The 19,088-nt window shown below is 26.4% G+C and overlaps 1 protein-coding gene across 1 annotated transcript; it reads right to left on the minus strand.

Annotated features, from left to right (window-relative positions):
• Window positions 1–17,335: 17,335 nt before the first annotated feature.
• On the minus strand, window positions 17,336–18,058 carry LOC124930055 (ethylene-responsive transcription factor CRF5-like). The gene has a single exon (XM_047470423.1). It carries the CDS (start codon window positions 18,056–18,058, stop codon window positions 17,336–17,338), a length of 723 nt encoding a protein of 240 aa, XP_047326379.1.
• Window positions 18,059–19,088: the final 1,030 nt, after the last annotated feature.

Here is a 19,088-nt window from a genome sequence, read left to right on the forward strand (position 1 = left end):
GAGGTGGAGTCCATTCCTAAAAGAAGGAGAACCAGACCCAAACTTGCAATTGAAAGGTATGTCGACATTGTTTCATATGCTAACATAATTTACCTTAATGATAATTAATGGTGAAGAAGATGAGCCATCTTCTTATCGATAGGTAATTGCTTCCAAGGAATGTTGTTCTTGGAAAGTGACAATTCAAGAGGAATTGGACAGTCTTGAGAGGAATATCACATAACAATTAGTGGATTTACCTAAGGGACAAAAGGTTGTGGGTTGCAAGTGGGTATTCAAGAAGAAGTTAAGTGATGATGTAATTGGGAACCTTAGGTACAAAGTTAGGGTGGTGGCTAAAGAATTTACACAATGAGAATGTATTGACTACAATAAAAATCTTCTCCTTCGTGGCGATATATACTTCTGTGGCGATATATACTTCTATTAAAGTCTTATTAGCTCTAAGTTGTTTTCTAGGCTTGAAGCTTAAGAAAATGTATGTCAAAACTATTTTAAGAGAATATGATAAGTTAATTTGAATTTTTGGTTTCCTAACCAAAGTTTAAAGTGTATTGAAAGTGACAATACACTACTAGAAATTTCCAAAATATAAATTTATGGTAACAATTGCATAGTTCTAAAACTATAATTTGACTATTTAATGAAATCTAAAGAAAATCCTAGAATATAAAACTGAAATCTGAAGTGAGTTAAGTGAGACTACCCAAAAGAACATTATAGTTCTCAGTTTCCCTTTTACACATGTTTAATTTATTATACTCCCTCATTTTACTCAGATATCCAATATAACCATCCTAGCAATTTTCTTGAGATCAATATGATTAGATTTATTATCAAAAATAAGTCAGGATTGCATAATAGTTGTTATAATAATTTTAGTGAATAAATTATAACGTTTAAATAAAATAAATATACTTAAGTGTTTGACAAATAAGCTGAATAATCTGGAACAAATAAGATTATAAGCTGAAACGATTACGCACATCAATGACACCTATAGTTAGCTATTAAAATAAGTAAAATATTATGAGCATTTAACGAATCAGTTGAATGTATGCATATTTATATTTATTTTCAATAAAAATAATAATAACAAGATATTATAAAGTATAACTTTCAAAATGACTTATTATTCAAGCTTTATGTCTTACTAATACTTTATTATTATTTAATTAAAATAAATATTAATATGCTGGTAAATAATTGAGTGAAATAGTTAATAATTTACTTGAGAAAGAGTAAAATATTTTAAGCATATAAAAAATCATAATAATTTAGTTAGATTTTACATCTTTTTTTTAATTGAAGTACTGTGATAGAAATTGTTTAAAATTAAATAAATACATAAATTCTTAATGAATAATATTAGGAAACAAACAAAGAATATCATTCACTACATACAATTGGGCATTCAAGAGCAGTGAGAATGTAATTTCATGGTTGTTATTTTGGTTTGTTTAAGATTATTCAACAAATTTGGTAAACGTTTAAATATGCTTTGATTTTATTTATATGTGATAGTTTATTCTCTAAAATTGTTGTAACAACTATTATACAATCACTGACTTATTTTTGCTTATAAGTCAAACCAAACTATCCCACCATTTAAAGAAATTTGTTACGGTAATTATGTTGGATGTGTGAGTAAAATGAGAGAAAATAAAATAATTTAAAATGAGTAAATGTACAGACAATAGTAAATGTAATTCAAATATCTATATTACAATAATAGCTTAGTAAAATTGAAAAAAAATATATATATTAGTCAAAGTAACACGAACACAAATAATTTATGTGGTCAAAATACTCCTAAGAAATAATGAAACGTTGAATATCAAATAAGGATGGTGAACAAGCTTAGTATTATCGGATAATAAATTATTTTGAATCGGTCAATTTGGTTGAAAGCGTTACAATTGCATGGTAACAAATTTCTAATTTTCTTTATTTGAAATTTGTCAAATCAAATCAAAATATATTGCGATGGTTGACTATGATATTTTTTAGTCAATTATTAAAGCAAGTATTTATCAAAATTTTCAACATTTTTGTCTATAAATACATTCTTATTTAGTGAAGTGGAGACACATTCAAATTTGAGAGTGTAATGGAGTACGAACCTAGCAACCCTAGAGCAAACAAGCATTCAAAAGGTCGTCAGAGAATTTCCATGGACCGGCGTCGGGAGAGGGAAATAGATTGACGAGTCACTTTCTCCAAACGCCGTAGAGGATTGTACAAAAAGATCAGCGAATTAAGCATCGTTTTTGCTATCGATTTTATTGTCATGATCTTTTCTCCATCAAGTAAGCTCTTCTCTTTTACTTCTCCGAACATGGAATTGATTGCAATTAAACTTCTCAATAGAAAGAAACTTGATAGCAATAATGTAACCAATTGTACGTCTAATGGAGGCATCCTTCGGAGCAAATTTAGATGGACTGACTCGCCAACTTGTTGAAGTGAGGAATCTCTTGAATGAAGAGAAAAAAAGAGAAAAATAAATAGACAAAATGGTTAAAGCACGTAAAATGAAATCGATTATCGATACTCCTATATCGGATCTCAATGAGAGTGATGCTCAAATGTTAGAGCATTGGCTTAACAAAAATTGAGAGGGTTTTGCACGCAAGAATGAACCAACTTAGCAGGAACTAAGGTACGTAGTTGTGAAGGTGTTTGGTTCTGTTTAGAGAGAAAAAAATTGATTAAATTTTAATTAAATGTTGTTATTATGAAAAACAAGAAAGAAAAATGTAATGGGTTATGAATGAAAATGCGTTAGGATTTAAACAAATATTTAATGATATTTTGTTATATTTCAGTATTTATATTAAATTAAAATTAATAATAAAAGACAAATACTAAATATAACAACTATATTTTCCTTTCCTAGTACTTATAAATGCATTTGTCAATAATTTTTTTTTTATCACAAACAACATATCTTGAAATATTAATATTAATAACATTCAACAATTCAAGTAACATATATAAGTTCATTGACATTTTTAGAAGTATGGAAATTAACATATCACAAGCTCATATTCATATTTAACATTAATAAAAATAAAAACTATTTTTAACATATAACTTACTATATTAGTTCAAGTATCAAAAGCTGATACCTATAAACTTTAAATTGAAACGATGCTAATAACTCGGTGCACTCTAGTTAATTTCAAAAAGTAAAAACAAAAGATTGTTTACAATAGAATTTTTTTTCCATTAAAAGTATTATTTTTCACTTTTAATTCATGTTTTTTTTTACAGATTGAACATCTTTTATTCGATTTTAATGGAGTTTGGTAAGCTTACAACTTTATAAGGCATAACTAAATAAATTTTGTTATAAGATGTAGGAGTTGAAAAGATACTCAATTTACATCTTATTTTAGGGTTGAAAAGATACTCAATTTTTGTATGTTGTATACCAAAACTTAGGTCATTCCATGGTTATGACCGGAAAAAAAAAATTTAATCTAGAAAATGCATTTTCTTGTTTTTGTTTATCTTAATTACTCTTGTAGGATCTTTTAAGTTAAATCTTTTATATGTGTTATATTGTTGTATATTAATGTTTTTGCCCAATAATATTTTGTTTTTGGTGCCTTTGTGGCTACCATTGTAATTATATAAGAAAAACATGATGACGTTCTTAAAACTTCTTGGGTTTAGGAATGATTTTGACCCAAATTAATGGGTGGATTGGACTTAGACAAAGGGTTAGAACTTTTGGTATTGTCCTCGACCAAAAGGATGACAGAGGGTCAACCATAAGTCTTAAATCAACCACTTGACCGAGAATTATAGCCATCCGACCGAGAAAAAGTGCAGTCGACTGAGGAAAGGCATCACAGCCCTCTACCGACGCTTCTTCAAGAGGACGGCCAAGGAGAAGGCCTTAGCGGTTTTTTGCCGACATTTATGCAAGCCAATGACTGAGAAAAACTTCGACGCTTCTTCTAATGCTTTCCCAGCGATGCATCTGACCGAGAACTAGGCCTTCAACGCTTGTTGCCGACGTTGCTTTAGCGACGCTTCTGACTGAGGATCCTTCTGCACGCTGCTCCTAGCGCTTCTTCATCCAACGACGCTTGTTGTTGGCCCTTTTCTCTTAAAAGCCGATATTTCTGTCCCTTTTAGCCACGATTTTGGTCTTTTGACCAAGATTTAATTTCATTAAGGGTTTTATTTTGTTGTTTATCATCAAGTTTTTTTTTGTGAATTAAAAGAGAACTAGCATGACACTCCACAACCATGGTTCCCGCTTAAACTCAAAGCGCTTTGATCAGATGGAATTGAACTAGTGACTTTTTGGTCTTTTTAGCCGACTCTTACCACTGAGCTACCTTGGTGGGGGTAAGTTTGTTTTGTGTAAGTTTGTGATTTATCTTATCCCCTTATTGTTTTCATAAATTTCTAAATAATCAAAACAAAACATATAAATATAAAATTCAAACTAAATTATAAAATCCAAACTAAAATATAGAATCTAAAAACTTAAAATCCAAAAATATAAAAAGTTTAAAACTTAAAATCTGTAAACCATTTCCTCCATTATTTTTGTATAACTATAAATTTTCAATTACTCACTCAAGATTATAGAAATTGATATGATTTAAATTATTTCACATCAAAATATCATTTTTTATAAATCTTCCATAAACATTTTGATCTAAACATCTACTCATAATTTCACAAACTTTTCTAAAATTTGCACTTATGTGATATATTTTGATTAACATCTTTCTCTTTTTTATAGATTTTATCTACTTGTAAATGTTTTTCTTTCTTGTACTGTATTTACTCATATATGTTGTCTTTACATGGTACACAAAAATAAAAGATTCACACAAATGTGGATAATCAACATTAACTTTAGGTTAAATAAAAAAAATGAAAAACTAAAAAGTAAAACGTAACAATACATTTTAAAAAACCAAAATTGATGTTGCAAAGACCTACGAGGTGTTGTGGAACATAGTGTGTTGTACTAGTAAAAATACGGTCAATACCGACGCTCGGAGTCGTCGATATTGGGTTATAAACTGTCGGTAGAGGGTAATAACGACGCTGAAGAGAATTGTCGCCAGTCGTCGACATTGCCCTTGTTGTTATTTCTTAGGCTACGGAGTTTGTTTCCGGGAAAGATTCATGAAGTTTCGACGAGCTACTCAGCTTATTTCTGGCAAAGATTCTTGATGTTTCGGCGAGCTACTGAACTTGTTTCCGCAAAGATTCATGCAATAAGTTTCCGACCAAAAAATTATGAATGGTTTAAGAGAGAAATGGTAAATAATAAATAAATGATGAATTTGGAAGAGATGAAGATAGATGATGAGAACATATGAAATTAAAGAGCAAGAAATGTAAATTTGAGTTATTAACAGAATGACTAACGATGGAATGGGTAATTGAACGGTCGGGTTTAGATTTCAGATTTATTTTTATATAAACCAACTCATTTTTAATAATATAATGTTTAAAAAAAAAATTGATAGTTTGGCAACTGAGAAAATAGATGTTTAGGAATGGAAGATCTAAAATGTCTGCTAAGATAGCAGTTATAATGGGCTCCAACTTCATTATGTTGCACCGTTCATCATTCACAATTCACCAAATTTTAAATCAACCACGACAGTTTTCTGCATCAAATTAGAAAAACTTAAGACTGTCAATTTTGGACACGAAAACACCACTTGGACCAAACACGAAAAAATAGGTTAGTTCATACGTGCATTATTTTGTTCGGATCAAAATCAGGTCGACCTGTTTAACTTGATTAATAAACATATCAAAAGCGGGTCGACCTGAAATGATCCAAACTAGACCCGATAACCCGTTTACAAGTTTCTTTTGTTGAGTTTTGTGTATTCTTTCTTATTCACTCACTCATTTTCTTTTGTAAAAATTTTTAGAAACAAATTTGTGATTTACCTTTACTTTTATTTTGTATTGATGTCATTTTAATTTCAAATAGAGAGATGTGAATTAATTGCATCAGGTTTAATTCGAGTTTAGTTAGTTAAATCGGATTAAACGGGTCAAACGAGTCAGGTTAAGGTCAATCACTAATAAATAAGTCAGGTTTAGGTTAAAGATTTTGACCCGAATTAATAAACATGTCAGGTTTAGATTTGAATCGTTCAACCTGAACCTGCCAACCTAAAATTTACCTAGATTGCCACCCTAGAAAAACTTAATTATATAATTTATACTTATTATATATATATATATATATATATATATATATATATATATATATATATATATATATATATATATATATATATATATATATATATATATATATATATATATATATATAATGATGCTTAATTTTTAAAGTGTCCGGATTGCCTGGTCGAAAGTTGTGGTTAATTTGAATATATATGTGAGAGTAAATGGATACTTGGGTCGGATTGTGGGTTGACTTGCCCATAAACTTAAAACGGTTAAAAATAAAATTAAAAATGTTATAGACATGGTTCAAACAATGCAACTTAACAAAACAAGTACAAGCTTTTAACCAACTAGGCTAATAACATTTTATATTTTAAATTCAATACCAAATTTGATAAACGCGGGACATTTTAACAATAAGTTCAACTTTTTAACTAAATAATATATATAATGACTCTTAATTTTTAAAGTGTCCAGATTGCCGGGTCGAGAATTGTGGTTAATTTGAATATATATATATGAGAGTTAATAGATTTTTTGTTCGAATTGTAGGTTGACCCGCCCATAAACTTAAAACGATTAAAAATAAAATAAAAAATGCTATAGGTATGGTTCGAACTTGCAACATAACAAAAAAAGTACAACGCTTTAACCAACTATGCTAATAACATTTTATATTTTAAATTCAATACATAATTTGATGAACGCAGGACATTTTAACAATATAAGTTCAGTTTTTTAACTAACTAATCTATATATATAATGATGCTTAATTTTTAAAGTGTCTGAATTACCGGGTCGAGAGCTGTGGTTAATTTGGATAAATATGTGAGAGTAAATGGATACTTGGATCGGATTGTGGGTTGACCCACCCATAAACTTAAACACATAATTTGATGAACGCAATACATTTTAACAATATAAATTCAGCTTTTTAACTAATAAATCTCTATATATATATAAAAAATGATGTTTAATTTTTAAAATGTCCAGATCATCGGGTCGAGAGCTTTGGTTAATTTGGATAAATATGTGAGAGTAAATAGCTTTGGGTCGGATTGTGTGTTGACCCGCCCATAAACTTAAACACATAATTTGATGAATGCAGTACATTTTAACAATATAAGTTCAACTTTTTAACTAACTAATTTATATATATATATATATAATGATGCTTAATTTTTAAAATGTTTGGATTGTCGGGTCGAGAGCTGTGGTTAATTTGGATAAATATGTAAGAGTAAATTGATATTTGAGTCGGATTTGTGTTGACCCGCCCATAAACTTAAAACGGTTAAAAATAAAATTAAAAATATTATAGGTATGGTTCGAACATGCAACCTAACAAAACAAGTACAACCATTTAACCAACTAGACTAATAACACTTTATATTTTAAATTTCACACCAAATTTGATGAACGCGGTGGTTCATCAATAGTTTTTAACTAGCCATAATTCTCTTTTGACTCTGCACTATAGATTTCACTATTATCAGTGAACAATAATTGAAGAATTCAGGCATATTTATAGAGATATGGGACATAATTCATATGGATATAATAAGTCTCGCTTGAGCTATTTTTAACTGGCCATAATTCTCTTTTTGACTCTGCTATAGATTTCACTATTATTAGTGAGCAATAATGGAAGAATTCAGGCATATTTATAGAGATATGGGACATAATTCATATGGATATAGTAAGTCTCGTATGGGGAAGAAGTGGATTTAGAGGTCAAACTAATTGAGTTGAGGAATCAAATTGTATCAACTATTTTAGAGATCGTTCTGCAATGTGAGAGTAAATGGATACTTGAGTCGGATTGTGGGTTGACCCGCCCATTAACTTAAAACGGTTAAAAATAAAATTAAAACTGCTATCACATTTTTACCGTAATTTTTTTTTCACGATTTTTTATATTATTACTCTTTGCACGTGATAGTCACCGATGGCTAAGATCCTTCCCTCACTTGTGAAGCCACATATCATAAATGAAAATCTTTTTAGTGTGATACATGCTAGTTTATTTAATATGAATTAGTTCATAATTATTATAATTTATACTTATTATTTATTTAATATAGTTTAGTCGATAACTATTATAATTTATAATTTATTTATTATATATTTTTTTTATCTATTGATTTATAATTATAATATTGTTTTTTTAAATTAATATACAGCTATATAATCAATATATAATTATATATTTTTTTTAATTATTATATAAAATAAATAAATAGAATATTATATAACCTATGTTTAAATTAATTATTTTTTAATATAAATATGATGAGAATATATATATATGAGAGAGAATATATATTTATATTATGAGAGAAATATAAAAAATTATAAATGAATTTAAGAGAGATGATTTACCTTATCCTAAATGTTGTTAAAAGGGGACGGGTAGGTAGAAAAAGAGGTTAGAGTAGTTCGACGAATAGTTAGAAAGAGAAGAGAGTATTAAAAGGATGGGAATGAGAGGGAATGTAATTATCATTCTGTCCCGTTTTAATGTCGGAGATTCTTTTTAATATAATTTTTTCCTCGTTCGGTTTTTTTCGATTTTGAGAAATTCCGCGGGGCACTGTTAGGCCTTGTTCGAATTTGAGTTTTTAAAAAAACCTAGAAATAGAAAAATGTAATGATTGGTGATGATTTTGAGGAGGTGATGATTATTTTTGATAAAAAGACTTAAAGAGTATTGATATATATGAATAAAATAAAAAATAATAATTTAAAATAGAGGGTATTTTAGTATTTTGGTTAATGAAATGAGTGATGTGATTGTTGAAAAGTGATTGATTGGAAAATTAATTTGGGATGAGTTTTTTAAAAAACCAAAAATAACAAGGCCTTAATAATTTTTATTTATAAAAAGTAAATAAAAATTATACAATAAAATTATATAAACGAATTTTTTAACCTAATATATATTATTATAATATATTAAAATTTTATATTATTATAAAGAAATAATTTTAATACTCTTGTGAAATAGAGTAAATAAATATATATATTAGTGATTTAATATATTTAATAGAAATGATTAGGTGAGGGAATTTGGTGAGGGAATGACGTGACATAATCTTAATCGCTGAAAAATCAAATAATTTCTCTCTTTTCTCTCTTTCCTCTCACTTTTACATTTTCCCAACCAATGATGCCATGTGATTCCCTCACCAAATTCCCTCACTAAATTCCCTCACTCTATCACTCCTCTATATTTAATTATGTTTATAATATTCGGGGTGAAATCCGGGGGACACAAATACCATTCTGTCCCATCTTCGTTCGGTTTCGGGGAAAAATCGTCCCAAACGGGACAATTTGGTTCGGTTTTCACGGGACGGTTTCAAATTGTCGTCCTTAAATATTAGGACCCTCTAAGAGCAAGCCAAGAAGGATTTACCATTGACGGAGAAGAGAAGAGAAGAGAAGAGAAGAGAAGAGAAGAGAAGAGAAGAGAAGAGAAGAGATCGACGAGGCCAAAGCTTAGCGTTCTAATCCGATAGAGGTTATTTTTCAGTCTTTTGGAGCTTCTTTAAGCTTTGTAAGTTTCAAATTAGTATATAACAAGTTTTAAATTTCTCTCTTTCATTTATGTTGATTCGATCCTGATCTATTTCTAACATTTTGTTGATTTTAATAACTTGAAACGATGATAGAATTTCATCTAAAAGAAGATCTGATATATGTGTGATCACTTGACTTTCTGATGACTTGACTCCATTGATTTGATTTATATGAAGAATGGGATTTGCTCTGGTTCTTTTCCATATGCCTAAGTTTGGTTCTTAAGTAGTTAAGTGCACTGTCTCGGTTCAGTAAAACATGAGCAGCCGACCGGCGGAATTGTTTTGGCATATTGAGTATTCAACTTATTTTGATCTATGATAGGTCTAAACGATTTTAGAAATGAGAGGTTATTTTTTCAGCAGTAACCAAGCACCGAGCTCAAAAAAATTTTTAAAACCTTTTTTTTCTTAATTTTTCTTGAGGTAAACTAAGTGACCACTCTTAAAAAAAAAGTCAAAAGTATGTCTAATTATTACTAAGGTTTATTTCGGTTTTTCATCTCAACTTAAAAAGAGACGATTCATAAGAGAGTCGATCTCTCGTTTAATTTTACAAGATTCGAGATTAAGGTAAACCACGAAACTTAACAAAAAAAAAAAATTGACTAAAAACATTTTCTAAAAAGTGCACGGGTCGAGCTTTTTGGTTCTTCATATCACTCGGGATTCGAGAGGAATATAAGATATGGAGCTAACAAATTTCAAATCGCACGAACCGCTCTTTAAAATGTAATTTTATAATATTTTTTAAATTGAGAAAGAGAAAAGGAAAGAAAAAAAAAAGCATACAACCCTAATTATATTTTGAAATTATAATTTTATATGAAATTAACTATTATTATATTTAAAATTATTAATAATAGTTTTTTATAATATAATTATATTTTGTTATTATAAAATATGTTAAAATTATAATTTTATATGAAATTAACTATTATTATATTTTAAATTATTAATTATATTTTTTTGATAATATAATTTATTCATATATTTAAAAATTATAAAATAAATATTTTAGAATATAAATTTCAAACTTAAAAATTTAATATAGTGAAATAATATTGTTATTTTAAAATATATATAAGACTAATTTTAATTTAAATAGCTTCTATAAATCTAATAATGTTTAAAAAAAGTAAAAGTGTGTAGAAATATAAAAGAGAGAGAAATTATTTTATTTTTTAAAATTAATTAGATTATTTCCCTTATCTAAACTCTCTCAACTAATCATTTATTTATTTATTTATTTATTTATATATATATTAATTAAAAAAAAGGTTAATTTCTACAATTTTAAAATACTTTATTTTTATTTATATTGTAAAATATCTAATAAATATCTTCATTTTACCAAAAATATATTAAACATGTTAGTTATCAAAAATCTATATATATATAATGATGCTTAATTTTGAAAGTGTCGGGATTGTGATTGGTTGAGAGATGTGCTTAATTTAGATATATATGTGAGAATAATGGATACTTGGGTCGGATTGTGGGTTCACCCGCTCATAAACTTAAAATGGTTAAAAATAAAATTAAAAATGTTATAGGTATGGTTCGCAAAACAAAAACAAGTACAACTCTTTAACCAGCTAGACTAATAACATTTTATATTTTAAATTAAACATCAAATTTAATGAACGCGAACGTTATAACAATATATTTTTATCCGTGTGCATCGCACGGGGATCTTCCTAGTTATATTAAAGATCTTAGCCATGAATGATAGTTATGTGTTATCTCCAAAAGTGAACCATCTTCAAAATTAGTGTATTTTTTATATTAAAAAAATGTATGAAGGCTTCACTAAAGATGTTGAAATACACTAATTTTAAAGATGTCCAGCCTTTGGGACATTTAGGGACAGCATATCTCCCTCCTTGAGCTATGAGTACCTGAAAATAAGTTGAGAGGAATACCAGATAACACCAAAAATAAAAAATAAAATTAAGAGTTAAATTTTTTTTTGTAACCAATCAATATTTTCATTTTCATTATTTACATAATAAACATGATCCTGTTTTCCTTTCATCATTGAACTAAATTCAGTATCTATCAATTCATTTAAAACTCCTTTTAAAACTTCTTCTTTGCTGATATTCTTCATTGGAAAATCAGGAAAATCAACAATGTTGTTGTCAAACTTCATTTCAGTATCTACCAATTCATCTATCAATCCATTTAAAACTCCTTCTTTGTTGATATCCATCATTGGAAAATCAACAATGTTGTTGTCAAACTTCATTTTAGTATCTACCAATCCATTTAAAACTTCTAAAACTCCTTCTTTGTTCATATCCATCATCATTGGACAATCCACAATGTTGTTGTGAAACTTCATTTTAGTATCTACCAATCCATTTAAAACTCCTAAAACTTCTTCTTTGTTGATATCTTCTTTGTTGATATCCATCATCATTGGACAATCCACCATCATCATTGGACAATCCACATCCACAATGTTATCCACAATGTTGTTGTCAATCTTCATTTCAGTATCAACTAATCCATTAAAAACTCCTCCTTCATTATTGATATCCATCATTGGAAAATCCATAATGTTGTCCACTTTCAAAGTATCTATTAATTCATTTAAAAACAAAGACGAAGATTCTTCAAATAGTTTCGAAATGTCTTCTTCATCATGATCAGGTTTGGGATCGGGAACAATCTTGATAACAGACGTCGAAGTTTGCCGTTTATTCAATTTAATCTTAGTTTGTGGCCGAATGCTATCAAACTCAGCCTTCTTTTTCTCGTAAACTATAGAAGCTTCCAAGGGAGTATCATAAGTGCCAAGCCACAATCTTATACCCGTAACAGGATTTCGAATCTCTGCTGAATATCGTCCCCATGACCTTCTCCTAACTCCTCTAAATTCTGTCGAAGAAGAAGATCTCCCTTTCTTAGTTTTTGTGGTTTCTGTTTTCAAATGACCCAAAATAGCTTTTTTATGATCAATCTTCATCGTCATTGGGTATCTAACTTCCTTAACAATCTGTTTCCCCATCACAGAATTTGTTTTCTTGCAGTTGTCAGATTCATCTGTAGCCATTGGATCGCTGTAAAAGATTCTGAGTGTTTTATATATAATCTTTGATTTAGATCGTTGCTTTTGTATTTTACTTGATTCTCCAGAATTGACATTATTCTACATATATGAATAAACAAATTGGTTAAATCTTAAACTTATCAAAAACCCATGGAAATTCATTAGATTAAGATAGATAATGAATACTTACATTAGAATACTTACATTGATCAAAGAAGGGAGAATTAGTGAGAATATACAAAATATTTCTTTACTTGTTTTACTAAAAATATTCATATTCAACTCATGAAAATGAAAAATATTATGCATATTTAAAAGGAATTGGTAGATATAAAGAGATAACAAAACAAACGGCTAAAAAGTTTCCATTATTGTTCTCCTGATATTTATTATTTTACTTGATTTTTTTCAATTTCTGTTGAGTTTTTTAAAACAGTTTACCAAGTTTTTTAAATTTTTTTTATATAAAATGATAAATTAATTTATTTTTAATTAGTTGAATTATTATAATATTTTTTATATTTTTACTAATTAATTGAATACTTAGATTGTAAATTCATTTAAAAGTCAATATACTTTTTTTATATAAATTAAAATATAAAATATATTTTAATAAAAGAAATGATTGGGAGAGGGAATAACGTTATTTACCGAAAAAATAACAAAATTTTACTTTATTCTCTCTTCTCTCTCCTCACCCTTTATCATAACACATCATTCCCCGCATTCTATCTCCTAAATTCTCTCCTCAGTCACTCCTATTCAAATCATATATTTTACATCCAATCAAATATTGATACAAATTTTTAAAAAAATAATCAATATCAAACAAGCTATAAATTATTTTTTTCTAACTTACATTACAACTAATTAATAAATATTCATTTATAAATAAAATATATACCAAATAATGGGTAAATAAAAAATATTTTAACACTTATTTTGAATATGTATTATTTAAAATTACCTACATAAATTTTAAAATTAAACTAAAATTAGTCAAAAACGAATTGATCCTCAGCAACAAAAATGACGTGATAGTTTGATATTTTCTAACAATATAATATTTAAATCATTTAATTGTTTGTTTTAATTTTGTATATATTATTTATAATTAATATATATCACTCAATTAAAATTGAATAAGAATTTTTTTTATTAAATAATATATATAATAAACATGACAAAGAATAGAATATTAAATAAACTAAATTATTATGATTTAAATAATAAATAATATATATATTATAAATTAGTGGTTGGAATCTAGTTAAGAGTTAAAAAAAAACAGTTATATATAAAAAAAAAAATTTACAAATAATATAAAATAATATTTAAAAACCAAAACAACTAAATAAAAATTAAAATATTAAATATTATAAAAAAAAATTAAAATTTCAATAGAAAAATTCTAACAATTTTAAATTTTTTTTTTTTTTGTAGACACTCCAATTTTTATGTGTCCTGCGGTGTCAAAAAAATCTCTACCAAATATTTTATGTTGCATCAAAATTTGTCTTAACCCGTGGATTGGTAAATATATGTCAAAATATCAAAAATCCGTATAAATCAAATAAATATACATGTAAGAGAACTTCTAAATAAAATATTAATTTCAATAACTCTTAATTGAATAAAGAGAAACAACACAAAATCTATAATATTGTATATTTATTGTTAACAAGTGAATGTACACATACTCGAAAAAACATCACCAAGACAATTAGCAGGTATGAACAACAAACGATCCACAAAATCTAAGAGTAGTATTTAGATTATAAAAATTTGGGATGAAAAATTCAATCGGGCTAATTAGAATGTCAAAAAAAACAAGGAAACAAAAACAAATGACTTTTTACTCTTTTTAGAGGTTTTTTAAAGATTATTTTTACTTTTCTAACAAAAAAAAAAACAGTTTTATTTATAATAAATTAATTAGCACTAAATTAAATAAGAAATTACAAATAGAACATTAATTGACAAATAATAGGAAATAACATCTAAAAAATCAAATCTAGCAATTACATAATATAAATTTGCATTAAGATTTAAATGATATTGTTCAATCAATCACAAGTAATTTTATTCTGTAAATCCAAAAGCGAACTTATTTAAATTAAATAACAATGAGTGATGAAAAAGAACAAGTCGAGCAAACCAATTAAGCATTGTAGGAAGAATTTTTACCTACAATTTTGAGCTGTAGTAAAAATTATTTTTGCTCGAGGTTGGTAACCAACGTCGGAAAAAAAAAATGTCAAATAATAACTAATTATTTACAAATGTGTCAAAATAACGAGGAAAACATAAAAAAATATTAAAAAGGTACCTGTAAAAAAAGCCTCCAAATTAAAGATAAATTATAAGAACTCAAGATCTGACAACATCATCATTAAAAATATAAAAAAAGCCTCCAAAAAAGAAAATGAATACGAACTTGAGAAATTGTCATCAACACGATTGGAGGGTAGGAAACATCATACGACCCACCAAAAATTGAATTTATTATTCGGATTACAAAAATTCGAGATGACAAATCTGATCCGGTTAAATAAATTTTCATATTTAACCAATCACAACATTAACTCAAATCTAAATGATGAAAAGAGAAACAACACAACTTATTTCTAAAGAGAGAAAATAATGAATGAGGGAATGTTTTTGAATAAGTAATAATATATATTTTTTTTTTTTTGTAGAAAGACTTAAATAATACTAATATATATAAATAAAATAAATAAAAATCATGTTTAATTTGAGTATATATATATATATATATATTTATTTTTTTTTTCTATCCGATGTCCATCAGTTCGACTAGGTTTGTTTTAAAACAACTGTGTTCAGCTTTCGACCTCTCATTTGAATTTCGTCAATGGCTTCTTTAAGAGTCTTACCAGAGATGATGCAAATCGAATATTACAAGAGATGCAGGCTGATTTGATCATTAAGATTGCTGAGTTTTAGAGATCAAAGCTGATGAAATTCTTGGTCCAAGTATTTTTTTTATTTAAAATGTTATATTAAATAAATAAAAGAGTCAATCAAAATAATTTTAAAAAACAAAATATATATTTAATTAATAATATAAGCTTTTAAAATTAATTAAATAAAATTATAAACAAAATAAAGCATTTTAAACCTTAGGACATGTTTCGAGATTTTTAAATAATTAAGAGTTATTTAAAATGTTCAACCTTATTTGACTGAATAATTACAGTATAATCAAACTTAAATAAAATATAAAACAAGATAAAAGAATTATCTTGAGATTTATTGGTTTTATTACACCATCTCCGATTATTTTCTTATTTCATTTGGAAAGTTACAATGATTCCATCTTTTCCTAATTAATTTTATTTTATTTTTTTAATTAATTTATCACATTTATAATAAAAATTAATAATTATCTCTTAATTTTATTTTTTACATTATTAGACATTTTGAAAGACACTTAAATTAGCAGTTTTTTTGTACATCTCTAAAAAAATACTTAATTTAAAAACAAATATGTCCAATTCTTTTGTCCATTTTTTATTTAATCTTCTCAAATATTTTTATATTACACATTGTTTTTTAATTACTTAAACATTGAAAAATTAAAATGTATAGATTTCAAGAAATGCGAAATTTGGAAAAGAATACATTCAAAATGTTTGTATATATAATTTGATTTACAAATGTGACAAATTAATTAAAAAAATAATACGCTTAAAAAGATTCTCAAAAGAATAAAATTGTGAAAATTTGAGCATAATGTATCATAATTCAAATTTCCAACCAAATAATCTAAGTTTCTATACTCAAATAAGAATTTGACCATATATATTTTAAAATTATTTATAATAATTTTAATTATTTATGTTATTTTTTTATTGTGAATATATATCATATATAGTATTATATATTTTTTAAAAATAAACAGACTAATAATCATTAAGAAAGTTTATTTATAATTATTATTAATATATAATCTAAAATAGTAAAAAAAATATTATTAACATTTTATTTTTATATTATTTATTATTATTCAAATTAATTAAAATAAAATTATGATAAAGTAAAAATATATGTTACAATTTCATATATTAAACAAAAATCTAATTAGTATTTATATTTAATAATTAAGAGTACTAAACTAATAAACTATACAGATGTAAAGAATAAAATAATTTTGTCTTTGTATAATAAATTATATTTTAAACAAACACAATATTAAACTACTTTTTAACCGATTCTTGTGAATTGTGATATATATTTCCGTTTAACTGGTCATTATTCTACGGGTCCCCTTTATTTTTCAAATTAATTCTCCTTTTTATCGAAAAAAAAATATAGATGTAAACTCAAAATTAATAATAAAAAAAAATACTCATAATTACAATTATAAACAAAAAAATAAATTAATGTGTATAGGTTAGTTTGGCGGGTATATTTCTCTACCATGTTTGAAGTGTTTTTAGGAGTTGTTAAATTGAACTTCAATACTTTTAATAACCAAATAATCTCAATTGCCATTGAAATAAACATTTTGATTATACGAAAAATCAAAGTTGTAATTGTCAAATTTAATTTCAGTATCGATCGATCCATTTAGAAACGAAGATGAAGACTCTTCATATAGTTTTGAATTCTCCTCGTCATGTTGACAGCTAAATAATCCATCGTTAGCGACTTGTTTAAATTCAAATTGATTTGAATTATATTCTAACTTGATTTTGTAAAGAGGAACCTTATGTTCGTCTAATTGTTTCGATATGCCATAATATTTGTCTTCCCTATAATCTAAATTGTTATTCACAAGGGGTGAAGGTACAATATCATTATCAAATTTAACTAGATTGGGATTGGGAATGGGATTGGTGAATGGGGAAGGGATTCGTCGTCGCGTATTTGATAGAGTAGTAGTTTGTGCTCGGAGGATATCAAATTCGATCCTTTTATTCTCATAAACAATGGAAGCTTCTTCGGGAGTATCGAAAGTGCCAAGCCACAATCTTTTACCTGTGGCTGGATTTTTAATCTCGGCTGCATATCGCCCCCACTTTCTTTTTCTAACTCCTTTGAATTTCGACGAAGATGGAGATCTCGGCTTCTGTTTCTTTACCCGTGTTTTTGCATGATTGATCATAGGGTATTTAACTTCCTTAACAAACCGCTTCTCATTTATCGAATTTAACTTCTGGTCATTGTCCGTTTCATCTGTAGCGTATGGATCAGTGTAGATCATCCTGACTGTTTTATAGTGTTTTTTGCTTTTAGAGTTAGATCTTTTCTCTGGCATCTAACTTGATCCTTCAAAAAAGAAAGTATTTTGAATGGATGAATAAACCATAATGCCCATCAAAACTCATATTTCATATCATTTTTTAATTTTTTTTATCAATTAATTTATTCGAAAAAAATAAATAAGAAAACGGATTAAGTAGGTAGCCCCGTAAACACACTTAATTTATACCTTATTTGTTCATTCAAACATAGCTTCCCAATAATGTTTTGAAACAGCAGCAGATGAACTATGAAGTTTCTATTGTTGATTGTGGTATTGGGAAAGAACAAGGACATTCACACTGAATGGGATAAATAAATTTATTTGGAAAGAAATTAACCTTGAAAGGATGAAGAAAAGAAAACTATTAATATTGTTGAGAGACTATAAAAAACTATTTCATGAATGTCTTATATTATATAAATAGAGTAAGAGATAATATTCAAAATCTAATATATTCCTTTAGTATTTTGGATTCAATAGGTCAATAAAATTTTAAATTTAAATTTTAAATATCTTTTAATAATCTTTTATAACAAATTGAAAAAATAAATATCAGTTAAGCTTTAAATTATTATTTTTAACCAAAATTAAAAAAAACTAATTCCTAAATAATATATTTATAACTAATACCAAATTAATAAATCTCCAATTATAGAATAAAATATATACAATTGGGTTAATATACACATATTTAAATTATTATTATTTAAGATTATTCTATGATCTTTTAAATTAAATTCAAATAACAATTTTACATTAACTTTGATAAGTTATATAATAAAACAAGATATATAATATATATATACACAAGATTATAGTTAAAAAGAATACAAAAGTATTAACAACTAATTACGTAATTATCGCATGTCGTATTATGGAGACCCTATATTATGTCCTATTAATTAGTTTTAAACTATTTTCTATTATTTTAGTTTTTACTATTATTATAAATAGATAAATAGTTAAAAATTTAGGTTTATGATCTCTC

This window comes from Impatiens glandulifera, chromosome 3 (assembly GCF_907164915.1).
Source record: "Impatiens glandulifera chromosome 3, dImpGla2.1, whole genome shotgun sequence".
In the NCBI taxonomy this organism is placed as follows: domain Eukaryota; kingdom Viridiplantae; phylum Streptophyta; class Magnoliopsida; order Ericales; family Balsaminaceae; genus Impatiens; species Impatiens glandulifera.